Source organism: Ptychodera flava, chromosome 8, assembly GCF_041260155.1.
Source record: "Ptychodera flava strain L36383 chromosome 8, AS_Pfla_20210202, whole genome shotgun sequence".
Lineage (NCBI taxonomy): Eukaryota > Metazoa > Hemichordata > Enteropneusta > Ptychoderidae > Ptychodera > Ptychodera flava.
The window spans coordinates 21307719-21334373 of NC_091935.1; the positions used below are offsets into that span (position 1 = coordinate 21307719).

A 26655-nucleotide genomic window follows, 5' to 3' on the forward strand; every position below is an offset into this window, starting at 1 on the left:
CAAGAAGTCCTTCTGCCAGCTTCTAAGGTACAGAGGCTATTCAACATTACTAGCTCTGTCTTGGTTTTCTTTTTTACCTTTTCAATGACAAGGTCTGAAACTTAGTAAAAGAAAATATTATTAGTATTAACAGAATGGAATCACACCCTTGCCAAAACCGTGGACAAAAGCAACGAAATACGACTTTCGTTACTTTTTTCCTATCACATTTTCTTAAAAACTCTGGGAAACTAGTTTTCTAAGTTTCAGTCTGTCTGATGTGCACAGTTACTTAAGGACTTTTTATTGCTCTTTGAGACCTATCAGACAGCCATGACCACTTGGGTAAGTTATTACTTTACCAATGAAAAATGCATATTCCACTTGACAATCTCAAAACAATTACCGTTTCAGGTGCATCCATGACAATGCAAAATGTCTTGTCATTTTTTCCATTGTAATACATGTGCGAGTTTATCCATTTATGATGAAATATAAGTTCGTGTTGCTTTCTCATACAGTGTACTCACAGAAAAAAACAGTCAAGGATCATTTTTCGCCATGCTTAAAATTTGTATACAATTGTGGATTTCACTGTACAGTAATGATTACACCTCGAAAAGCATACTTTTAATCTGTAGACATCCAAATATCTCTCATATATTAAAGGTAGGCGCCCGGAAGGAGCGCCAAAATCTGCGCTTGAATAATGCAAATCATTGCTAGAACGATACATTTTATGACATTATTGGCCGGTATGTTACAATAAAAAACAAAGTGACCCCCCCCCCCACTCCCCGAAAAAACACGATGAACCCCCAACCATAACATCAAAAATAGGGTGCCCGAAATATCCACGCCCTCAGCGTCGAAGAGACTTATCAGTACGTTAAATTGTGTTTTGTCTGTAAGTGGTTCCTATCAAAGCTAATGAGAAGTTCGGACTGGCCGATGTTGTTTATTCTTTATCTGAGTCATATATTAATAGGCCATACATCAGCAGCGTGACTGAACCGTGTAAACCCAGTTTACAGTACAAAGTACAGAATATTAGCAACATGGCTATCGAACTAGGTCTTCTCATTAGTTTCATTGACAAACAAATTGTAGTAAAATGAAACAACAAATACATCTGCAATCTTAAGAAATGAGTCAACGCTTAGAGTAATGTTGCCGTCCAACTCGATCTAGGCCCTACATGTATAATAGTGTGGGCAACAACAAACAGTGAACAAAAAACGTTGCTTATGTTCTTGCAGATGGAACGACTTGGCCCCCTAACACCATATATAATTACCAATCTCCTTAAATGACTGTAAAAGGTTGCATTCCACGAAATAGGCACCATACCATTAACATCAGGGAACATATACCGCTGGCGGTCTGAGTTAGGGTCAGGTTAGTAGCTCCATGTTTTTGGAGTCTTTTCAACACTCTTTACGTGTCAGAGTCTGATATCAGCAACTCAGCAAAATGAACTCTTATCATAGGTGTATAAGCCCAATGCACGACATTGTCCAGGTGAATTATAAGAAAGGTTGGTACATGTTCAGGCTAAGCGAAGGTGAGTCATTGCTATTCAGGAGAAACGCCTGTCAAACACGAAAAAGCTCTCTTATCCGGTATTTATTTAACACAGAAACTGGAAATAATTCCATACACCGAGGCTCTGTTCTAATCCCACGGGCGACCGAAACTTCGTTCGCTTCCTTGTCAAAAATGAAGTCCTTTAAACTAGTTTCGATTGTTGATGCCGTGCAACAAACAAAAACCTACATTAAGTCCTACATTATCTGCGTATACGAAAACAATATAGCGCATGCGTGGAAAAAGTCAGCGTTTCGAACAAATTAGAGCCATTGCCCCATTTCGGGCGGCGTATTTACGGTCCGGCCAACTCGCAGCAAGTACAGCTCGTCTGCAGGACGCGAGGTCAGTATAACCCAACCAAAGTAGGGGATTTCAAGTATTTCTTTTCTCGTGTCAATCTTTTAGTAGCATTTTGACATGGATTTACACAATTTGAAACACGTTGAACCTCAGAAAGCATGCACGACCGACAAAATCCATCAAAATCGTTGACAAGGAGAAATAATCCAGCATAATACAAGGTTTATTACTGGCTCTTAAAATTCAACCCTGAAAAGGTTTATTGATCAAAGTTCAATTGTCAAAAGAAGAAACCTGAGCCGGAAGGGCTAAAAATCAAAATGCCTTTAGCAGATAACCGAAGTATACGCGTCATGTAGTCAATGGTTATCAAACTCCACTGGACTGAAAATATGAAAATTGCACATGTCACGCCAACAAAAAGTTCATTATCAAACCATGGCGTTGCCTCATGTATGGTCTTACTCAGTATTCAGGAGAAAATGAATCTTCGCTTGAAAACGTTGCATTACGATAATTAAATGCTTGGAATTATGCACAAAGTATTGTTGTGTTTACCAGTTCTGAAATGCTCATTGTAGACCAATCTGATTTACAGCTAATAGTTTTCAACGGAATAGCCTTCTTTGAAAACGCAATTTGCATGAATTTCTGCTGTGTACAAGAAACTATGTATTTCAGTTTTAGTCTGCTAATCGGTACACAAAAATTTCAAGGAGCAGACCAAGATGCTACTCTGTATGGCGAACAAAACTTACGGAAAGAACGCTGGAAGATGGCCCACTTGTCCCATTATATAACTGTACACTAGAAAAAAACCTTTCACTCCTATAAATGTATTATTGTACGCGGATCATATATCCACAGATCGTTTGAGAACTCAGTCACACCGTAGATTGAAACTGTTGACGCTTCAAGAGGGCGCTATCACAGGCAGCCATATTGTTTACCATTGTAATCTGTTTCAACCACGATTTGAAATGCGTCGCAATTATTCTAAATCCACAGTCCTCTATCTCAAGTTATCGCATCGTAAATATTAACATTGTCTACTAGCATAACATTAGTTTAATTGTTTTAGCAAGCTTAAATATGATTTGAGGTAAACTTCATAGATTGCCTCATTTTTAACTACGGTTGTAAAAACCGGAAAACAACCTGTTACATCGGTTTGACCCCTTGTCCTAGATACTGACACACACTTGATTCTAAGCTGGCAATACGTAGGCTGTACTACCACTGGTGTGCACACCATTTAAAGTTGAGTGACATGAAAACGTAAACGTGCTGTCTCTAGCCTTAATTGCTTCTACCTTGATATTGATTTACCGTTCAGTCGCTACTGCATGGTTATCACAAAAGAAATATCCAGTAGATTGAGGGACTGTGATCAAATATAAATTATCATGGTACGCTTTCTAATTGGATCCGTTGTTCTTTTATCGCTCGTTGTCATCATTTGTATTGAAATACCAGTTCTTCCTTAAAAGTATACAAGGCTTTCGTATCCGCTGTGTTGGCATAGTGTTGAACTGTCACCCTTAACAATGGGTCTGCATGGTCAAGCCACGGTCCGTCCACAATCCGTGGTCAAGCGAGCGAGAACATACAGGTTTTATCATCTTCGGAATGAGTAAACTGATTAAAGAAACAAAGTTGTACTAACACCCCATTGTCCCTGCTAAAAGGAAATTTCTTGTTGATATCCTGAGAAGAAGTAATTCAAACCCAGCAATGGTCTTGCCATTACCGTCTGAATTGCCATCTGAATTGACAATGTTCGCTGTAGGAAACGGAAAATTGCTCCTGTGATTTACAATCCTATATTACGCTTATTTTACATGATTATACACCAGACAATTTCAAAACTCTTTTAAATGTGCCAGAGTGATTTCTTTGTAGATGCAGGTTCAGGAAGTGTCAATGGCCTTGTGAATTATTGGTCAATATCTAGCTTACCAGCTCTTTAAAATACTTTAGAAACGTGTTCACGGGTCTCATTTGAAACAGGGAACAAGACCCAAAAGAAGTAACGACAACAGGCATAATTAGATAACATAGTAATGTCATCTCCAGATGCGGAAAGGGTTGACATCGCGTTATTTAAACGATGTTGTCCTACTAACATGACCTTCGGAAGGCATTTGATGTCGTAAACAATGATATTCTTCTGAAGAAAGTGTCAATGTAGAGTTTGTCTAATTAAATAATCAAAATGATCTTGTACCGAAATTCGATGACAATTATTTAAACGATGTTGTCCTGCATGACCTTTCGAAGGCATTTGATGTTGTAATCAATGATATTCTTCGGAAGGAAGTGTCTTATTTTATAATTAGTGCATTTACGACCTAGCGAATTGCAATGACTTATTGGTACTATAGCCAAGTCAGATAATCGGTTTCGGAATTATAACCAGTGAATAAACGGTGGCTGTGCTGAGTATTTTACCACTGTCTTCTATGCTAACCTCAAGATAGTAATAGAAGGAAGTTGTGAGCGTGAAATTTGAAGTTTAGAGCACTGTACCGCCAACGCAATCTTCGCAAAAGTTCTCTCTCTCTCTCTCTCTCTCTCTCTCCTCTCTCTCTCTCTCTCTCTCCTCTCTCTCTCTCCTCTCTCTCTCTCTCTCTCTCTCTCTCTTTACCGTACAATTATCAATCTCTCTTCAGGAACGACAAAGACAAATGACGGAACCGTCACTTCTCTGAAATGGCACATCTCGCAAAGTAAGTAGCACATGATATTAAGATTACTAAGTTCTGATATTGCCTTTATCTTCTGGTAAAATTGTACAAAAATTATAAGAGATTAAAACAATTATTGTTCATAATGAAATCACAATATAGGATGTGATGAAGTGTTTTGTAGCTTTGCATTTTCTCGCCTTTAGATGACTTTACGAATTTAGAAAAATGAATACCGTCAGTGCGCAACATTATGATATTCCATTAAAATAGAATGAATAGGAAAATAGCAGGTACATTATGCTTGCAAGTTACACATTTTCAACACAGACACCACCCAACTGCTTCGTGCGCACGCGTAAGATAATCGTTTGCTTTCTAGCTATGCCTTGCACGGTACAGTTAAAGTATATTACCATATGTAAAATTACAGGACTATCCTCATCGTTAATGACGAATGGGGAACTGCAAAAGGTGGGATTTCTACAGTCCATCGTTATATATCAAGCCTTGCGGCAGACGCAGGTCATAATGTCTACGTTACTGCATTACAAGCGGACGAGAAAGACCGTAAGGACGCAGAAGAAAAACGCATCAAAAAGATTTTCACACCAGAAGTCAGTCCCTACTACCCTGACAAAACACCACATAGAACATGGTTAATACACCATCAATCATTTTTCCCTCATCTGAAAACGGAGATTTCGAAGGTAGACATCATCATCGGCCACGCACCGGACTCACATATCGCCGCTCTCCTCATGAAAAAGGATATCTTTAAACAAGCTCAATCCTTCCTTTTCAACCACGTCATTCCAGAAGACACAGAAGTCTACTCAGATGATGCAACGCCAGACAAAGTCCAGGAAATGGAGACACAGCTGTTTGAAATGGGTGAAAAGTTTGACGTCATCTGTTCGGTCGGTCCACGTACAAAGGGTCATTTCAGTAACAAGTATCGTGCACTCGTACGCCAAGACACGCAGCACATGGAATTCATACCCCGACCGGATCAGAAATTCTTCGACATAAAGATGAAAGAAGCCCCAAAAGACTTCAAGGGATGTGTCTTTCGAGTGATAACAGTGGGCAGAGTTAAGGGTGTTGAGAAGTTGAAAGGCTACGACTTGGTGGCACAAGCAATGAGTAAGGTGGCAGAATCTTTCCACGGTATGTTCCAACGACCGCCAAAGTTGGTCATCCGTGGAGTTCCGCGCGATGAAAGTGAAGAAACCAAACAGTTTTTCGCGCGACACAACAAATCTCCATACCTCGAGGTTGTTATGTATCCATATGGAACACAGGACGAAATTCGCATCGATTTCCAACAGAGCCACCTCTGCATCATGGCTTCTCGAAGTGAACCATTTGGAATGATCGGACTAGAAGCCATGGCGACAGGCATACCGACCCTCGTGACGACAAATTCGGGCCTCGCTGAGTTTATCAACACAGATAGCAGCCTTTCGATATATGCTGATAGTGTTGTAGTTGACGTCGGCTGTAATCCATCGGCAAATAAGAGAGATATTCATCAGTGGGAAGAGGCAATCAGGAAGGTTCTTTGTAACTACAGCGTCGCCTTCAAGAGCACAGGCCATCAAAAAGATCTTGAATGAAAGCGAAGCTATCAATACTTCAACAGCAATCTTTCAATCATTGTTAAGTTGAATGAACAATAGGCTTACGAGTGTCGAAAGTCTACGACTTGAACTTGGTTTCATAATCAGATGAAAAAAACACCATTCAACATTTTTCATTGAACTGAGAGTTTTACCACCAACCATATGTGTTTATGCACAAGGTTACATTGATCTCATAAATAATTGTTTCATCCGACAGATTGTTTTTCACGTGTATCATTATCCAAAACGCTCTTATCACAATACGCAACTACACCTGGTCTCAAAGGATGGAACTCTATTAACCTTTGCATCTCTGTCGTGTACGTTTCTTTCTTGTAAAAGTGTTGGCATATTTCACTGACAGCACCTTTGTCACAAAGCCTTATATAAGCCTGTAGTCTTATTCTATCGTGGTTAAAGTAACCTCTCAATAGATTTAAATTCACAACGTACGGAACTTAGTCACCTAACCAATACATGTAAGTAACAATTATCAAATCCCCAACCTTAAAGACAGTAGTTCAGTGGCCTTTTAAGTTCATATTGAGGCTTCGTACTTGAGGCCAACTTCACCTGAGAGAAACAAAAAATGCAAGGAAGTGCAAGGAAATACTAACAAAATGTCAACGCCTTATCAATCCGTTTATCAGAGTAGGAAGTGATGATGTTCGAGAAATATCACCGTGTTCTGTAATTTCATTTTGGGACTATACTGTGTTCTCTTTTAAACGAGATACATTAATTTTTATCAAATGTCTTGTCAATGTAGATTGTGTGATCATAACCGATTATCGTTTGCCTTTAATATGAAAAACTAGTGGAATCATTTATATTAGTAGTGTAATTGCTAGAGTGAAATGAAACGTATTCCTTAAAAAGCATGCACGTTGGTACATGGCATATTTGGTCATACAATCAATTAATGTTTCGTTTCTTAAATTATACGCTGTATTGAATCCTTTAATGCAAAGTTTCGAAGAACACTTGTTTCATAATAAAAATCAATCTTCAGTAATAAAATGACTCAGTAGTCTTACGCTTTGTTCAAAATAAAATAAAGAAAAACAATTGTCTTGCAAAGGAATTTATAGTATGGATGGTATGGTTTTATTGGTGACGAAATATAAGTGAAAAGAAATTAACACTACCAAGGAAAAATCATGTGATAATAACCAATGAATGCAACTGAATTCTTTCAGGTCCTGTGTTCATTGACTCTAACAATTTAATAAAGATTGGCCGAAGCAACAGAGAAATGGAAATTTCAATTTTTAACATTTTCCAATCTTTAAATTTATTGAATTGATTTACCTGATGTGGAAATGCGTTTGTACAATTGTATTAAATAGATGTGTTACCATTGTCGTCGTTTCGACATACCTTGTATACAAATTTCAATTTGATAACTATTTTACTCTAAGGACACTAGCAATAGCACACAATGCTTTTTTGACATATTCCTTTATGATAGTGTAAAACGTTATCATTGCGAAGCCTACGAGTTGACAATTGGTTGAGAATCCGGGCAAAAGATCATAAAATTAAAATTTTGATTACGTCCGAAGATGAAAGGGTCAGATTTAACGAGGCAAGGTAGAATTTTGTTCACAAACCAACAGAATCTACACTGATTTGCATGGTTTACCTATTGAAACTGTTCGCACATTATGTCGATAACATGACAAGGGTTTTCAATGTGAAAATAATCGTTGTAACCATCCAATCCTAGTAATGTCATGAGTATTGCAATTGTAACTTGTGCATACACTGCCTAGCTTCATTTACAAAGTCACTAGTCAACGTATGTGAGAGTATATGACAAATGTATGGTAACAAGTGGTATTACGGGGACATATTTCTATCGTCAGGTCTCTCCTTGTGACCTAATTTCTAAAGCTTTGACATGGGTGACGATCGCGACGCTATTGAACTACCAATGAGTGTCATGACTCTTTTATCAGAATATTTCATGCAGATCCGGAAAATTATTAATTCCTAATCGAGCGATTACAATAAAATACGTAAGAGCTCCTAGAAGTGTATTCAGAAAATATTGTATTTGCTTCTACTGCCAAAGTCAGGTTAGCATGCTCATAATGGTTGCTTCCATGTAAGACAGAGTTCGACCATTCTCAACAACTGCAATAGTCAGTAAATATCTTTGTCGCTAAGTACAAAGCACAGACTAAAATGGCAGTTACCTATTCCAAAATGTACAACGATATCGTGAATTTAAATTCGATATTTTATGTGGGTACGCATTGAGAAGGGCTTAAACGCACACAGTAAGATATTAGTGTGATACCATCCCCTGCAAGACTGCCTTATTGTGAAGTTCATTTAACTCATAAAAACACACGACGCGACTACTTGGTTGTTTACACGTAGGGTCAAAGGTGCGACTGTACCGTCATTAAATGACACAAGGCGCCGTTCTGACCTCATGTAATCCCTAGTTGGTCATGAAGATTCCTTATATGGACTCAGTTCTACGAAATGGTTGGGAATGTCGTGATCTATTTTGGTGGTCGAAACAAACTCAGTTCTGTACATACTTCTCTAAATATTTGTACGAAATAGAATGTACATTACAGAATGGTTTAAACCATTATTAGAGATTTTAGGGCGTACTTGTGCTCCACAGTTTCGTTAATGTAATTAATTAATATTTTGTATGACAAATATGAGGCGTTTGATGACAGCAGAGCAGAGAGCAGACAAAAAGACTATTTATTTCTTGCTAATACCTGATAAGTGCGTTTTTCAAACAGCATGAATACAATTGACCACTAAAACAGCATGTACTTCTATCTGGAAGTCGTCTGCTTTAAAACATTTTTAAAAGTTTTTTTTCTGCTTTCCCTGATACATATCGATATTTTGGAAGCAAAGTTTTTCTAGCCTCAATTTTTTCTCACATTGACCTATAGGTTGGCATTGACCTTCCAATCAAGTAGTCAATTACCACCACTCGTTGAACTTTCACATGATGAGAACGATGCATTTAACGTACCGTGCTGATAAATATAATGATGCCAAAAATACTAAACAAAATGAGAGCACTTGTTTACATTTAATAAAGGGCCTGAGATATAAAGGCAGTAAGTTTCATTTTAATAAGGTACAAGGCTTAAAATGATACCGACAACAAGCATACACAGTCGCTGTCTCCAGATGCGGAAGGTTTTTACATTACTTTATTTAAACTCCAAAGAAAGCTTGTTTAATTATCAATATATTTCAATTATAAGACATTTCTGATCGCAAACGATGACGTGGGACTGTAAAGGCTGGAATATTTACCGTAAACCACCAGATAGCAAGCATTTTAGTGCAAGCAGGTTTTGCAGATAAGGCTGACCTCAAAAACGCCAGAGAAGCTGGGATCAAAAAGATTTGACGCCAGAAGTCGGTCGCTTTATTCGTGATAAGACACCTGATTTGGATTGGCTAAAACATCATCGGCATTACTTTGAATTTAGTTATCTTAGACATGAGATTTCGCAGTTGTCTTTCATAATAGGACACGCCCCGATAACACATAGTGCAGCTTTAAGCATGCGTGAGGATGTCTTCACTGAAGCAGAATCTGTCCTCTTCAACAACATACTGCCAGAAGAGACAAAACATACAAAGAGACTCCGCAACCGGTTGAACGAATGGAGTCTGATCTGTTTAAGATGGCATCAAAGTTTAACATCTGTTCCATTGGACCACGCATGAGGAACCAATTCAGCAACAAAATATCGTGCCCTTTCACACCTTAAGCCATCAACACACATCGAGTTGGTACCTCACCGGTCCAGAAATTCTTCAATGTAAAGATGAAACAACGCTGACATACTTCAAAGGAAACGTCGTACGAGTGACTGAAAGATGTTGAAAAGTTGAAAGGTTACGACTTGTCGGTACAAACGATAGGTAGGGTTGCTGAATCCTTCCATGTTTTGTTTCAAATACATCCAAAGATGATAATTCGTGGGAGTCCGCTGGATTAAAGTGAATAGAGCAGAAAATTCTTAATCGACACATCAAATCTCCGTACCTCGATGTAGTATGTGTTCATTTTGAACACAGGACAACATTCGCATCGATTTCCAACAGAGTCACCTTTGCATCATGGCTTCTCGAAGTGAACCATTCGGAATGGTCGGATTAGAAGCTATGGCAACCTTTTTACGTCCCGCTCAGGTTTGGCAGAGGAATAGAAAGCAGACTGAGACCTCAATATATATGTGCATGACTTGATAGTTTGTGTCGGGTACAACTCAATGCCCTACGACAGAGATACACTAATGGAAAGAAGCAATAAGAAACGTCCTTGTAATAATTACTTCGAGGTAGCCTTTGACACAGCTCATTCCATATAAGGAACTTAAATGAAAACAAGACTATCAATTACTCAGTTGTAGAAAAGTTGAAGGTTTTGTTGCGAGGAAGAAACAAGCGGTATTTTTAAACTCTGAACGTGACGAGTTGTAAGAATTGTCTTGAGTTTAGGTATCATATACGATACAATACAATAATCATTTGTTGCATTGTAAGTAATTCGACTGCATTGTATCATTCAGCTACAAGATAATGATAATTAATCCTTTAGGAATAACTGGCCTAATTCAATTATATATATATATATATATATATATATATATATATATATATATATATATATATATATATATATATATATATATATATATATATATATATATATATATATATATATATATATATATATATATACACAAAATGTATACAATGTGCCCTCCCAGTTATCACCATAATAGCTTTATGGCAACCTCTGAACTTGGGCACAGAGAGTACGGTATATATATATATATATATATATATATATATATATATATATATATATATATATATATATATATATATATATATATATATATATTATAATATATATATATATATATATATATATTATAAATTAGTTGAAGAGCAAAGATATGGGAGTGCCCCCAAGATATACTATAGTTTCCATGTAGACGATCGGTCCCTGTACTCTCAGGGGCTAGTAATGCTAACTTTTGATGATTTTTTCCCTATTTTGCTTTCAATCTAAACCATACTTTCTTGGTTTACTCCCAACAGTATGTTGATATACAATGTATTCAGCTTGTCAACTCAGCCTGTACATGTGTAAACTGTGTTGTTATTGTTGACAATTAAATTCTGGTTAGGACTAGAATTCAAATGTAAACGATAAGAGTGCATTGCAGACATGTAGAAGATGTTTTGACAAGCTGACTAATGGGCGTTTTCACATTCTTTTGGGAGTAGAATAAAGACTTTGCAATTGACATACATTCAAAACATTGGCGTAGAACCAGTCTCCGATACCAGCATATATTTAATCTAAAATTGTGCTGTTGTCATTCACTTCATTTTAATATCTGATAGGTCTAGAAAATATATGTTATGAATACGATTGGCGCTCGTTACCACTTGCTTCCAAATATGGTCAATATCTTTCCTTACAAGGTGGTAACGATAAGTAAGAAATTCAGACATCCTGTTTGAGTATTAACAGATTCTCCTAAGCTGCGATCGAAGACTTTTTTTCTGTCAGAATCACTATGATCTGAAAGTGGATTTTCTAAAATGAGTGTGATGGTTAAAGGTTGATTAATAGTGTTATTGCTTCTTTTGTAGAGTTGCATTTCACATTTCTCTCGGAAAAACTATGCATATTTTTTATACAAGGGCTTTAGACTTTTTCACCCCGCACGATGTTTTTGAACTCTACAGGGTGTTTTCGACTGTAGGCTGGTACAGGCTTTGCACCGTCTTGCCAAGTTATACTTACCTGAATGTAACGACACCAAGATGTCTTGTTAAACTCAACAATGCATGAACTCATTTGATAGTATACAGATTCACCTCTCTGCAATAAATTAAGAATACTGTAACCAACGTTGTCTCATACACCTCCTTTACATTAAAATGATCTCTTATTAGTGCTAATGGCAGTCCATAGCCATATACGATCTGGAAATGTCGACTTTTTATCTCATGCCCTTTCTCTGTTCTCTATCTACCAAGTGATATCAAAGAGTACTAGAGGGAACACGAATTGAGGAAACACAAGGTACTACTCGTATTTTGAAAGAAGACATGGCATCGGGGGAGAAAAGGTAAGATAATTTTGATCATTGCAAGTAGAAGGACCTTGATGAACCCATGCATCGAGGAATTAAAACTATTAACATATTGCAACGATTCTGCTTAGTTTAGTTCTAGTGTTAAGTCTGATACCGTTTCACATTACAATCAAGGAAAGTAGATAAATTGAGAGGTAATGATATCGACACTTTTTTTAGTATTCACTCATCTCTTTCGTGGATTTGAAAGTACGAACTACAACGCTCCTATGACGCTGAAGTTCCATTTCAATCAGCTGATTTCATCAGAGACATAGATTTCTCTCTGTCAGAGTATTAAAATAAAACTGGGTGATATACTTCACCTTTAACCTATGGATAAGGTAACACGGTAAAACAAGGGTATTCATTTTCAACCTCGTTCCTATCCCATAAGTCTTTCATATCCACCATTTTAAATTTTCTGTTTCATTTCGCAAACGATCATAAGAGCATCTGAGACGTGCTAGCATAACCTCTCACAGTGGAGAAAAACTTTTCCGTTGGCGCAAGCGAATCTTTCTACATGCCATGGACGTAAGTCAAGAGTACATATTTCTCAGCAACGCTTATTATACATCTAGCTGTCAAAATACTCGGAAAAACTGTTCACATCAACAATATCCAGGTTTACCCATACTTCTTGTAAATAACTATTTAGTTTGCCATGAAAGATACAACAAAAAGTATCTCTCATTCGTTTCATGACATTTTTACATTTTCCACAGAAGTGAAAATCCAAAGAAAAAGTTCAAGCACTCGCCTAGAAAAAGGTTAGTATAAGATTGACAACTATTAGAGTGGCATAATTTTAAGTAACTAATAATTGACCATTAAACACTAATAACAAACTTTCTGATCGCGCAGTCCCTTGCTACATTTTACGAAAACAAATTAAAATAAATGTCGCTCTTTGTGCAGTGGATTTAAGTCAGGTGAAGACCAGTTGCGCAAGGTACAACGTAACATTTGGGCTTGGAAAATATTTTATCTCGTTTTTTTTCCTGCAGAACCGTTTTGATCGTTAACGATGAATGGGGAACTGCAAAGGGTGGGAAATCCACCGTTCATCGCCAGATAGCAAGCACTGCGGTTAAAGCAGGCCTTGACGTGTACGTCACAGCTTTGAAAGCGGATAAAGAAGACCGTGAGGATGCACAAGAAAAAGAAATCAAATGCATTTTAACGCCAAGAGTCAACCCTTATTTACCAGATAAAAAGCCGAACTTGAATTGGTTGATACTCCACAAGTCGTATTTCCCTCACCTGAAAGAAGAGATTCCGCAGTTGGATTTGATCATCGGTCACATACCCGTCACACATGATGCAGCTTTAGCCATTAAACGCGAGGTATTCAACGACGCGAAGTTATGTTTCTTCAACCATGTTATTCCAGAAGATACTGAAATGTACAAAGAGACAGGCACTCCTCACAGTGTCCAACGAAAAGAATCAGATGTCTTAAATGCAGCAGCGAATGCAGATTTCATTTGCTCGGTTGGTCCTCGAATGAAATATCATTACGACAATAAATATCGCGCACTCGACGACTTCCGTCACATCGAGTTCATACCACGACCGGATCAGAAATTTTCGACATAAAGATGAAAGAAGCCCCAAAAGACTTCAAGGGATGTGTCTTTCGAGTGATAACAGTGGGCAGAGTTAAGGGTGTTGAGAAGTTGAAAGGCTACGACTTGGTGGCACAAGCAATGAGTAAGGTGGCAGAATCCTTCCACGGTATGTTCCAACGACCGCCAAAGTTGGTCATCCGTGGAGTTCCGCACGATGAAAGTGAAGAAACCAAAAGTTTTTGCGCGACACAACAAATCTCCATACCTCGAGGTTGTTATGTATCCATATGGAACACAGGACGACATTCGCACCGATTTCCAACAGAGTCACCTCTGCATCATGGCTTCTCGGAGTGAACCATTCGGAATGATCGGACTAGAAGCCATGGCGACAGGCATACCCACCCTTGTGACGACAAATTCAGGCCTCGCTGAGTTTGTCAACAGAGACGAAAAGCTTTCGATATATGCTGAAAGTGTTGTTGTTGACGTCGGCTGTAATCCTTCGGCAAAACAGAGAGATATTCATCAGTGGGAAGAGGCAATCAAAAAAGTTCGTTGTAACTACAGCGTCGCCTTCGAGAGAGCACAGAAAATCAAAAAGGATTTGCTTGAAAGCGAGGCCATTAATATTTCTACAGCGACCTTTCACTCGCTATTAATTTGAACGTGCAAACAGGCTTAGGAGTGTCAAAACTCAAAACTGCGAAATGCGATTGCCTAATGTATATCTGACTGCATCAGTTTTACAGTTGGATAGAACAATTGTTGAAGGTGTTTCACTGAACCAAAAGTTATACGGCCAACGAGGACGCAATGTCATTTAAGTATATGCTCAAGGTTGCATTTATCTCAGAAATCCTAATTGTTTTTTGGTTGACAATGATTTTTCATTCCGGTATGTTCACGTCTCAACCCCTAGAATCATATAGATAATTAACCTTACTGATTCCAAAGCACGAGTCTGTATCTTAACCTTTGCATCTCTGTCCTGCAGGTACCTTGTGGGTAAAACTTTCGAAATACACGCCATGATAAATTAGCATATGCCCAAACGAAGAGATAAACAAATCTACAGGAAAAAAGTCAGAGTACAAACTATGTAGCCGCAATCACCGAATGAGTTTGAATTTCTTTCCATAAAAAAAAAAAGTGACACATATAACTATTTCTAAAGAAGACTACAGAAGTATAGGGACATCCTGATATACAATGTACATAGCATTAACCTATATCAATCTGTTAGTCAGAGTAGGAAAGAACTATCAACGTTACTTTGTGATTACGCTACGTAACGAAATTGCATTTGTTTATCTTCTAGCGAAGTGCTTAAATGTGCCATCAAATATCAAAGTCTAGCAATGTATGATTTGTATTTTGTATTTCTGGCAGACCTTTATCGTTTCTTTTTAAATATGATGAACTAAAGGAATGAAATATGTTTAGGGACCCGGTGTAATTGCCAGCATGAAGTAAAGATGTATGCCTTGTAAGTATACAGTTAGCTTGGGTACACCAAACATGGCAATTTGGTCATACAATAAACTTAATGTTCTTTTCTTATTAGCTGCATTGAATCCTATTATGCAAAGTTTGAAATAGCACATATTTCATAATTAAAACGTACTTCTTCAAGACACAGGAGTCTTATGCTTGGTTCGAAATGAAACAACGGTGAGATAAAGAACTTAGCGTCCGAGAAATGTGTTTCACTACAGGGTCATGTTTCAACGCTGTTTCGTCCATGAATGTTCTGCAGTGCTAGTAGGGTGCGTGTCTCGGGAATGTACAGCATTGTGTTTTCAAAACTATGAAAGCTAAATATTACAGATGAACGATATCTTCGCGTTCGTGACATGAATTATACGGTTTTCACGGCAATCACTTATATCACGGCCAATTTCCGCGTTTGTTTGTTGGTATATTTGACTTGATAAACCACTGTCAGTCAGGAAAGAGTGCCATGCGAGTGACGGGAAGACAAGGGAGACCGCTGCCGAAACAAGTAACTGTCATTGCGATGTACTCGCTTTTGGTTCGAAATGCTATTCAACTGATACAAATAATTACACAATGCACAAAGAAATCCCCTGTTTAATAACAACAATCATAAGCGGTATCGATTGACATCACCCGGCGAGGTATCACGATGACGTCACCGACGCCACACCGTTCAGTCGCACTACTTCTGAGTGCGATGTTTTCGACGTTCAACAACTGATCATGTCATGTTTGAAAACAACAACGGAATGGTAAGAAAATGTCCAAAAAATCTTTAAAGTCAATGAAGATTTACGTAAAATCAAGATTAGCTCACGATCAAACGCAAAGAAAATGTATAACTCTGTACCTGTTTCACAATCTGACACCATAGCAATCTTTAAGTTTTATCATATATCCATCGGGCCTATGTTTTTATCTCCGTTTCGAACTCCGTGTCATTCGATAGTTAAATCAAACATAAATTGGCTTTTAATTCACCATTTTACAGTAGTTTGTAACAAGTGCATTTGTTTATGCGTGTGCTCCTCGTTCTCAAGTTAGGCCAAAAACAATAAATTGTGTTGTTCCGAAAACATTGTTTTCAAAAATAGGGTAGGTACGTCGGCAGGAATTTTTTTTCCAAAATATTTTTATTTTAAATATGCATTTTTTAGGGATTCAGGGCTGTCAAACACTGGCCATAACATTTCCAGAAATATGTATTATACATATAAAAGGGAAAAAAACATAAAAGACATCCTCGCTCAAGCAAAAATAAAATGCCAAGTAACGAAAACGTGAATTTACGGGTTTTTTCTTTCTTTTTTTACTTCCGTGTTTACGTAGCCCAAAAACGTTTATGGTCGGCAAGTAAAAAATAGGATAGGTCGGGTTATCGAAACAGCACAATGTTTTTTGTTCGGCCTCAGTATGCAGGTCACAGGCCGCCCACGCGCTCTACGACACATTATGCGTAGTAATATTTGTTATGTGCTGGAGTTCAAACATGACGGCTGGTTCAAATAGCGCGGACGCCCAGACAAACATCGAACATTGCCATAAAGAGCAAGGGGTTGAAGCCATCTATGGGCACCATATGGGTCCGCCTATTGATTTGACTTGGGATTTTAGTCATCGAAAAATTGCGGAAAATGGCCGACTTTGTCCCTTGAAGACTGCAATGGGGACCTAATGTGCAGGAATTAATAGCGATTGAATGTGGCCGAATTATTTCAGTGTTCATTGACTTTAACATTTCAATAAAGAGTGGCTGCAAGAACCACTAAATCTGATCGCATATTATCCGGACCTTTTCCATATTTAATATTTGCCGATCGTCTAGAATTTTTAATCGATTCATCTGATATGGAAAGGTATTTTAACAATTGTATCAATAAGATTTGTCACTGCCTTCACAGTTCCGACACCCCTTAGCCTAAATGCACATTTCAATTTGAAAAGTATTTTACTCTAAGGACGCTAGGAATAGTACACAGCCTCTTTCTTGTATGTTCATTTAGTGATTACGTTAGAGCCATGTATACGTGATGTAAAATTTGAGATTTATCGGTGCGAAGCCTACCAGTTGACAGTTGGTTGAAAATCCCAGGCGCACCATAAATTTAAAGTTTTGATTACGTCGGAAGGTGAAAGGGTCAGAGTTTGCCTGGTTGGCAGTTTGGCTTTCTGAACAACTCAGTATTTTATCCACACGCCAACAAATCTACACTGATTTGTATGGTTTACCTACTGATAATGTTCAAATAATACGTCGATAGCATGACAAGGATTTTCAATGTGAAAATAATCAGTGTAACCATCCAATCCAAGTGAATTTACGAATGTTGCAATTGTAGATGTGCATGAATTTCATTGCTTCCTGCTTCAATTACAAAGTAACCGCTCTTATGTCATAATATATGACCGATGTATGATTTATCACCAGGTCCCGCCTTATAACCTAATTTCTAAAGCTTTGACATAAGAGAAAATGGCAGTGTAGCTGCTAGTGAGCGTTATGTCTCTTTTATTAGAACATTTCGTGTAGGTCAAGAAGCTTATTCGGGCGATAACAATAAAAAACGTGAAAGCTCCTAGAAGTATATCTAGAAAATAGCGTGCTTCTACTGCCAAAGTCAGGTTAGCATGCTCATTCTCGTTGTTTACATGCAAGACAGAGTTCTAACATTCTGAACAAGTGCAAACGTCAGTAAATATCCTTGTCGTTCAGTACAAGGTACAGAATTAAAAAGCCGCTACCTATTCCTGCAGGAATTATCACAATATTGTTTACTGATATTGTGGATTTAAGTTTGATATTCATGTGTGTACGCAATAAGAAGGGCTAAAACGCACACGGTAGGATAACAATCTGTTACAATCCGCTGCAAAACTGCCTATATTGTGAAGTTCATTTCACCCATAAAAACACACGACTGCTTGCTTACACTGAGGGTCAAAGGTGCGACCGTTCAGCCATTCAATGACACAAAAGGCAGTTCTGACCTCATGACGATTCCGTATATGGACTGAGTTCTACGAAATGGAACGGAATTTCCCCATCTTTTTTGGTGGTCGAAACAAAGTCAGTTCTGTTCATAACCTCTTGTAAACATCATCTCTGTTTGTACGAAGTATAAAGCACACTAGAGGAGGGTTTACATTATTATAGATATTTAGGCCGTGCTTGTGATCCGCTGTGATCCAAAGTAACGTTAATGTATTTGTCTATGACAAATATGTTGTGTTTGGCAGCGGTACAGAGTGCAGACAAAATAAAAATGGCCCTGTTGCTTGTCACGTCTAGTCTATAACTGAAATGTCTGGGAAATGGCCTTTTTAAACATTATGAATACCGTTGACCATCATTACATCTTATATCGAAATGGTCTGCTTTTAAAGGACTTTTTTAAAGTTGTTTTCTCCAATACATATCGATCTTTTACCGTGCTGTGCAATAAAACGATGTAGAAAATATCCAGTAATGAGAGTAAAATGTCTCTATTGTTTAAAACTTTAGCTAAAGCCGTTTCAATAAGTGGATGTCTTAGGATTAGAACCACTACCATTACATAGTTATGTGTTTGTTATCAGTATTCGTTTATGTGTGATAATGAACCGAGATATTTACAGCAAAGAAAGCCAGTTTCATTTTCAAATGGGAACAAGCATTAATAATAAACGACAACAGATATATTATATAAGCTATCGTCGTCTCCAGATGTGAAAATGGTTGGCAACGTGTTTGCAATGTCAATAGTTTTTAAATATCCTGGAAGTCAATTGCTCAAAACAATGAAACGTTTTGGCTACATCATCCAGGAAAGCCATTGTTGAAATATTTGTTGACAACGATTATAAGCGAATGGTTAAATAAGGTATTGAGCAAAAAAGGAATAATTATACAGAACACAGTGAAATCTTTGACATCGAAACTCAATTATGACCCATTTTTTCCGGTCTCCTAAAGTAACTCTCTTTTGAGTTTTGGTAGCAACTCAAAAATGCCAAGGTACGGTCATATGCTAAGATACGAAAGGTCATCATAGTATCACTTGTACCATATCTGGCTATACAGTTTCTATAAAAGGGCACACTTCTACGAAATACCGAGAGTACTTAAAAATCATCACCTGATGTATCAGGTGATCGAAACTAGTGAGTAATCTGTTTACATGTAAACTTCTTTGTTGACGCGTTTTAGGATAAGCGCACCAGCGGATATGCTTTCCCTGAGGCTTGCTTCGATATTTGTGATTCTGGTATTCAGTGAAAGATGCCTTGTGTCTTCAACAAGCAGTTCTTCGCATCTCCAACAGGATCGCTCAAACGAGAAACAAGAGCAAAGGTAAATATAACTCATGTTTGAGGTCCCATGCGTTTGCCTTTAGAATACTCCGCCAACGCGTCCTGAATCACTGTTCAGGACTGACTAAAAGGATTTTGTTTTAGGCCTTGTCGAAATATGCGGTTCGCAAATAGATATTATGCAAAGCAATTCTGTTCAACAAGTTTAGTTCATGCCCATCACATAGATTTCCTTTAACCAGTTTCTCAATTCAAAATCAGTATACGAAACTTCAAAATAGAAGGTAGCTGTCTTGCTGTATAACAATTGAAAATATGCTGCATCTCGGGCGTTTCAGAAACCTGTTGCTCCATCAACAATTTTAGGCTGCCAGCACTATAATCAGAGTTTGATATCTATCTTTGTGTGGAGAATTGTCCAAGACATTTGTATCTTACAGAATTTTAAAAAGGCTGTATTTTAGATTACTATTACATGATAATGGTTTGTTGTAACGAGCATTGTCGATTTATCTAAAGGCTCCTATGATAGCATTAAAGCGCTCTCATATGCATGTTTTTTTATCTCTGGCTATATTTTCCATCGCTCTTTGAAATTTAAGATTTAAGGCATAAATTATGATGGGAAAGAATGCTACTGGTACACCAAAATAAAGTTAACACTTATTTAATAACTTAAATTGTACTTAAGTAAAGTAGTCAGAAAAGTGAACTCAGGTATGTTATTTTGTTTTGGTAAGTTCACTCGTACGGTAAACTACCCGATTCAACCACAGAGATATGTACATTACTGTAAAGCAGGATAAGGTTTATCTCTGATGAGGAACTTCACAATGTTTGAATAGGAGTGAAGTTTTCTCTTCATCCGGATGATGGATTCATCCAAGTCAGTAACATTTCTTTTACACGAGAGAATCAAGAATAGAATAATACCTCTAGTCGCATCGTGAATTATATATTGAGATTAACGTGGGGCAAAACATGCCATAATGTGTCAAAGTAGTTAAGATCCGACCCTTTAAATGGACACTGACCTCCACTTAAAAGTGATAATAGTTTAAATTCATTGATATTGGCCCTAGTGAGATGATTATGATTATTTGCTATATATAAAGCGTACACATCTTAAGGTTATTTGAACAGAGACAAACATGACTTTAAATTGAGCCAATAAGATTAAAACAAACATAACCATGGTTACAAGACAAAACTTGTTTAATAATCAATATTTTTCAATTATAGGACAATTCTCATCGTGAACGATGAATGGGGGACTGCAAAGGGTGGAATATCTACCGTAAATCGCCAGATAGCAAGCATTTTAGTGGAAGCAGGTTTTAACGTGTACGTCACAGCCTTGCAAGCAGATGATGCTGACCACAAAAACGCCAGAGAAGCTGGGATCACAAAGATCTTGACGCCAGAAGTCGGTCGGTATATTCGTGATAAGACACCTGATTTGGATTGGCTGAAACTTCATCGGCATTTCTTCAGTTATCTTAGACAGGAGATTCCGGAGTTGTCTTTCATAATAGGACACGCCCCGATAACACATGGTGCAGCTTTAAGCATGCGTGAGGATGTCTTCACAGAAGCAGAGTCTGTTCTCCTTAACCACATCATTCCAGAAGATACAGAAACATACAAGGAGACTGGAACTCCCCAACGGGTTGAGCAAAAGGAGTCTGATCTGTTTGAGATGGCATCAAAGTTTGATATCATCTGTTCCATTGGACCACGCATGAAGAGCCATTTCAGCAACAAATATCGAGCCCTTCCACTGCCTGGGCCAACACACATCGAGTTGATACCTCCACCGGACCAGAAGTTCTTCGATATACAGATGAAAGAAGCGCCAAAAGACTTCAAAGGAAGTATCTTTCGGGTGATTGCTGTCGGAAGAGTAAAGGGTGTTGAAAAGTTGAAAGGTTACGACTTGGTGGCACAAGCGATGGGAAGGGTGGCAGAATCATTTCATGGCATGTTCCAACGGCCTCCAAAGTTGATAATTCGTGGGATCCCGGTGGATGAAAGTGACGAGAGCAGAGAATTCTTCAATCGACACAACAAATCTCCATATCTTCAAGTGATTATGTATCCATATGGAACACAAGACGACATTCGCACCGATTTCCAACAGAGTCACCTTTGCATCATGGCCTCTCGGAGTGAACCATTCGGAATGGTCGGACTAGAAGCCATGGCAACCGGTATACCAACCCTTGTGACATCCAACTCAGGTTTGGCAGAATTAATCAGAACAGACGAAGACCTCAGGATGTATGCGCATAGCTTGATAGTTGATGTTGGCTACAACTCAACACCAGACGAAAGAGATGTTAAAGCTTGGGAAGAAGCAATCAGAGATATTCTTAATAACTACAAAGTCGCCTTTGACAGGGCTCAGACCATCAAAACAATCTTACGAGAAAGCAAGGCTATCAATAACTCAGTCGAAAATTTCAAGGTGATTTTGCGAGAAAGAAAGAATAGGCATGTGGAGTTGACAGACTCTGAACGTGACGAGTTGTAATAATTCCCTAGAGTAGAGGTAGAATTTACAATAAATTACAACAATAATTTGTAACTTAGGAATAATTCGATGGCCTGTTATCGTCCAAACCTGAAATAATTTATTCAAAAGGAATAGTTTGCCTAATTAATTTCAGTAATTTCTCGCTCAGACTCGATGTCATATATTACGATACCTGCTCACTGGGATAATCAAGGGCTGTGGTCGGTGAGACTTTCCCTTTATTCATCATTGTAAAAATCACAGACAATTCTTGAGGACTGTACGCTTTACTAAAGCATTTTGTTGTATCTACTTTACTAACGTTATAGGCGGCATATTGGCTCGAAGACAGAAATAGTTTACTCATTCATTGCCTAAGAAAACTTATAAAACCTTCCAATGACATATATAATGAACATTTTGAAAGATCTTCGAATCATTTTTGAACCCTTTACTTTTTCCGAAATGTAATCGTTCTTAACACAATAAACAGAGTGTGCGACATGTCTTTATGTTTGCCGTCTACTTGCTTCATATCGCGATAAGAGAGTCAAAACTGAATCGTGATAGAAAACAATTTTGAAAAACTAAGCCAGTGAAAAGTTTTCTTACACAGAGAGCTTTAAAATGAACCCCCACAAGTGGTATATCAGAAAAGAATTGTAGAAATTTGAGAGTCCGACTATCTGTCCCCGAGGCGCATTCTACCTTAACGTTAGAATAAAAAGTACAAGACAAAGTAACGTTTAGTTGTCAAAAGATAAAATACCATACAGACCAGTTTACCGCATCAACAAATGTTAATTCGTATGGCACTTTATCCATATGCTCTTTCCGTGAAATGCCTCTTTCAGTAGCAAACAAAACACGATTCCACAGACTTGTCAACTCGCGAGTAACACCATCATCAGAGCATGAAGGTGGATTCTGTCATTCAAACAAAACTACTGAAATTACTCTATTCGTTCCATTCTAAGACCCCCCGCACGTTTCAGAATCGACTGTGCGAGGAAATAGATGATCGGTGTCTTGTACGCGGATGTGACTGATAAATCGAAAATCGTCGCTAATTTATGCTAATTAATGCAATTATATGCAAGTATTTCTGCCGAGGATTTGTTCCAAACCCCGACTATTTAATGATTCTTCGTTGTATACCAGCGAAATCTGAGTGCTCATTTTCAGTTTGATTGTAATGAAATGATCGAATCGTATTGATAGGGATTTTCAAAACCCGACTGTAACAGTCCTACTGTATCGACAAGGAAAATAGACAGGACCAGGGTTTGTGGAAGGACCGTGACACAACACAATTAAGTTTCAATCAACCATGACGTCATTGTTTAGGTGTCATCATTATTATCATGGCAGCGGCTCTATTGTTCCAGTCATGATGTGGTTGTATCCCCTTTAGGGTCTTATAAACGAAATACTGACTGTTTATGAATCGATAAAATAATCAGGGATGTCTCATAATCGAACGATTTAGGTAAGATATTCTGGTTTCAGGACATTTTAGCCAGTTACTTTTCTACACGTTCGACCATTCAGTTGGAAGACTGAAGAAAATTCGGCCCACACTTAACAAGTATGTAGAAAGTGATATGAGTCTAGGGGTCTCAATGCTGCACGATTGACTACTGGAGTGCCTCTAAGAAAACCAAATCGTTTTTACCAAGAGATCAGGACCAGCACTGCAGAGGTGCTCCCCTAACGTATGTAGCCTTTTGTAAATATCATTACCGTTTTGTATACCGAACAAAGTACACCACAAAATGGCCTATGCCACTATCTATAGGTTTTGTGGGCGTACTTATGTTCAAAAGAGTTCAGTTCGTGTGTACCCTATAAATTTGGTACATGCTGAGCGTGGGCATAGGACCAGTCTCTGATAGCAGGTATAATTTGAAATAAAAATAGCGCTGAAGTCATTTTTTCAGTCTACTATCTGATAGGTCTAGAGAATAGCATGTTATGAATACAATTGGCCCTTGTTGCCACATGCTTCCAAATATGGTCGTTGTCTTTCTTTACCAGGTCGCAACTATATATATGTAAGAAATCAAGACACCTTGTTTTAGTATTAACAGACGCTTCCTAAGCTGAGATCGCAACTTAGGTAGGTACCATCAGTGTCTATCTATATTTCTTTTTACTCTGAACCACTCTTTTTAAGGTTTTGGTGGTTTTGACTTTGATGTCAGCCCTAGGTGACTGGGTGCCGTACGTTGTGAGTTGGAATCCCATAGGTAATTTACTGAAATCTCCCAGACGAATCTCTCAGAATCGTCTGGGAAATGGATATTCTACAATTATTGTAATATTTAGATGTTGAGTAATAGCGCTCACGCTTCTTTTGAAGAGTAGTTTTTCACATTTTTCTCAGAAACACTCTCCATTATTCTCAATGCAGGCAAAGGAAAATGAAGAGATGAAAATTCATGACTCGGTTAACCTGCTGCTGCAGTGACAACGAAATTCAGGTAAATGTGCATTGTTCACTGGTATTAAACGTTCTGGATAACCTTTTACAAAAGTTCTGGTTTCTGTCGTTTGAAGTGCTTTAACTTACCTTTGTTATTGTACACGTATTTGAGACGGCATATCTTAGGCATGCGTCACACATACTAGGTTTCGGTGACGAAGTAGAATCAATCATTAACAGAATTGACTAGCACGTACGTTACTGATGGAATACCACAGTATTTTGGGATCATGCCAAGGGCCATTGGGTAACCTTTTACAAAAGTTCTGGTTTCTGTCGTTTGTAGTGCTTTAACTTACCTTTGTTATTGTACACGTATTTGAGACGGCATATCTTAGGCATGCGTCACACATACTAGGTTTCGGTGACGAAGTAGAATCAATCATCAACAGAATTGACTAGCACGTACGTTACTGATAACAAATCCTGTTAATAAAAATACCGAAGTAGACACCCGAGAACAATATGGTGTGTTATGGTCCTTGGCATGATCCCAAAATACTGTGGTATTCCATTTTTCTGACACTTGGTGTAAGTCTATAGCAGCATTTATTAACTTATTGTTTTTAAATGATTGCAAAACACTTTGCTTACAAACTTTTTGAATAATTAATGTCGTGAAAAGGAGACAACTTCATAAACACGGTCGATTAATTATATTGATATGTTACTGCAATCCATTTGCCTCTATGTTGCTACATGAAGGCGTTATTGCACATACATGTACCTGTGAAGAGCAGAGCAGATGATGCACTGGTCTCAAAGTGATATTGGTGATGGCGGAAAAAATCCTTTGTCAGTGAAGAGTTAGCCGCAGTCATTTTATTGATTTTGCCAAAGCCGATCTCATAGATTATGTTGTACAGTAATTGCTTATAGCATTTGAACATAATTCAACTTTTTTGACACATCAAATGTTCCGAAAGATAACTTGTTGTAGCAGATATGTTGTTTCCAAGTATTTCATGAATGCTGTGTTTGATCGTCCCTGCATTCAGCTTCGTTATTGTTTAGATTCGACCACCAGAGGACATACATCGGAGAGCCCGTATAGGTGAAGTAGAGAACAAACTTTCACTCTTTTGTGTTTATATATACATAATCGCAATCATACCAATCCATAATCCAATGACAGTAGGTCGGAATACGCAAGACAATAGTTGTAAATATAGACACAAAACAGCACAGAACAGACAGTAAATAGACGGTACACAAACAAAGTCATATTCATGAAAGAAAGATATATGGACCTCTGGCCAGAAGACCAAGAAGTGATGTCAGGTGTTTCGAAAATAGTAAGCGCATCCTGCCCCACATGTGGCACCCGCCATATATCAATCTATAAGTCAGATACTAGGTAGTGGTCACTAAGTAAGGCCCAATGTCACCGATGCCATCAGTGATCATTTGTCGAAGAGAGATATTGTATTTATCTACCAGCTTGTGATACCTGCCAAAAAAGCGTTTGAATGTAGAGACAAGTCTTGCTCTGGTGTAACCTTGATTTAATAGTTTGTAAGAGAGATGGCCATGTCTCTCTACAAAATCACCATATGAACTGCATGCTCTAGCATATCGAATAAGCTGAGAAATGTATACCCCATAAGCTGGTGAGAGTGGAATATTACTTATGAGGTGTGGAAATTGATGATACTAATGTTAAAATCATCTCTCTTGTCATATAGCCTAGTAGAAAGGTGACCATTAGAGTCAAATTCAAGTAAAATGTCCAGATATGAAGCAGAAAGGCCTTTCTGTAGTTTCTTTAATCTCCAATTCTGGAGGATAAATCATAGCGAGATATTTACTGAATTCAGAGTTATTCATAGAAATAACATCGTCTATGTATCTATATGTTAGATTGAAAGTTCGAGCTACAGAGACCTTTTTCTGTTTAATTAAGTTCTGGATAAATTCTGCCTCATATGAGAACAGAAATAAGTCTGCAAGCA

The 26655-nt window shown here is 37.9% G+C and overlaps 1 protein-coding gene across 2 annotated transcripts; it reads left to right on the top strand.

The window, feature by feature from the left end:
• Nucleotides 1-1413: 1413 nt before the first annotated feature.
• On the top strand, nt 1414-14129 carry LOC139138775 (uncharacterized). 2 transcript variants are annotated; one of them, XM_070707300.1, is made up of 5 exons: nt 1414-1911; nt 4542-4598; nt 12242-12333; nt 13068-13112; nt 13350-14129. In XM_070707300.1, exons 3-5 carry the CDS (start codon nt 12314-12316, stop codon nt 13939-13941), a joined length of 657 nt encoding a protein of 218 aa, XP_070563401.1. In that variant the 5' UTR covers nt 1414-1911; nt 4542-4598; nt 12242-12313; the 3' UTR covers nt 13942-14129. The 2 variants fall into 2 exon arrangements, with proteins under 2 accessions (XP_070563401.1, XP_070563400.1); XM_070707299.1 differs by lacking the exons at nt 12242-12333; nt 13068-13112; nt 13350-14129 and adding an exon at nt 4990-7227 and having other exon boundaries at nt 1423-1911.
• The last annotated feature ends 12526 nt before the right edge of the window (nt 14130-26655 follow it).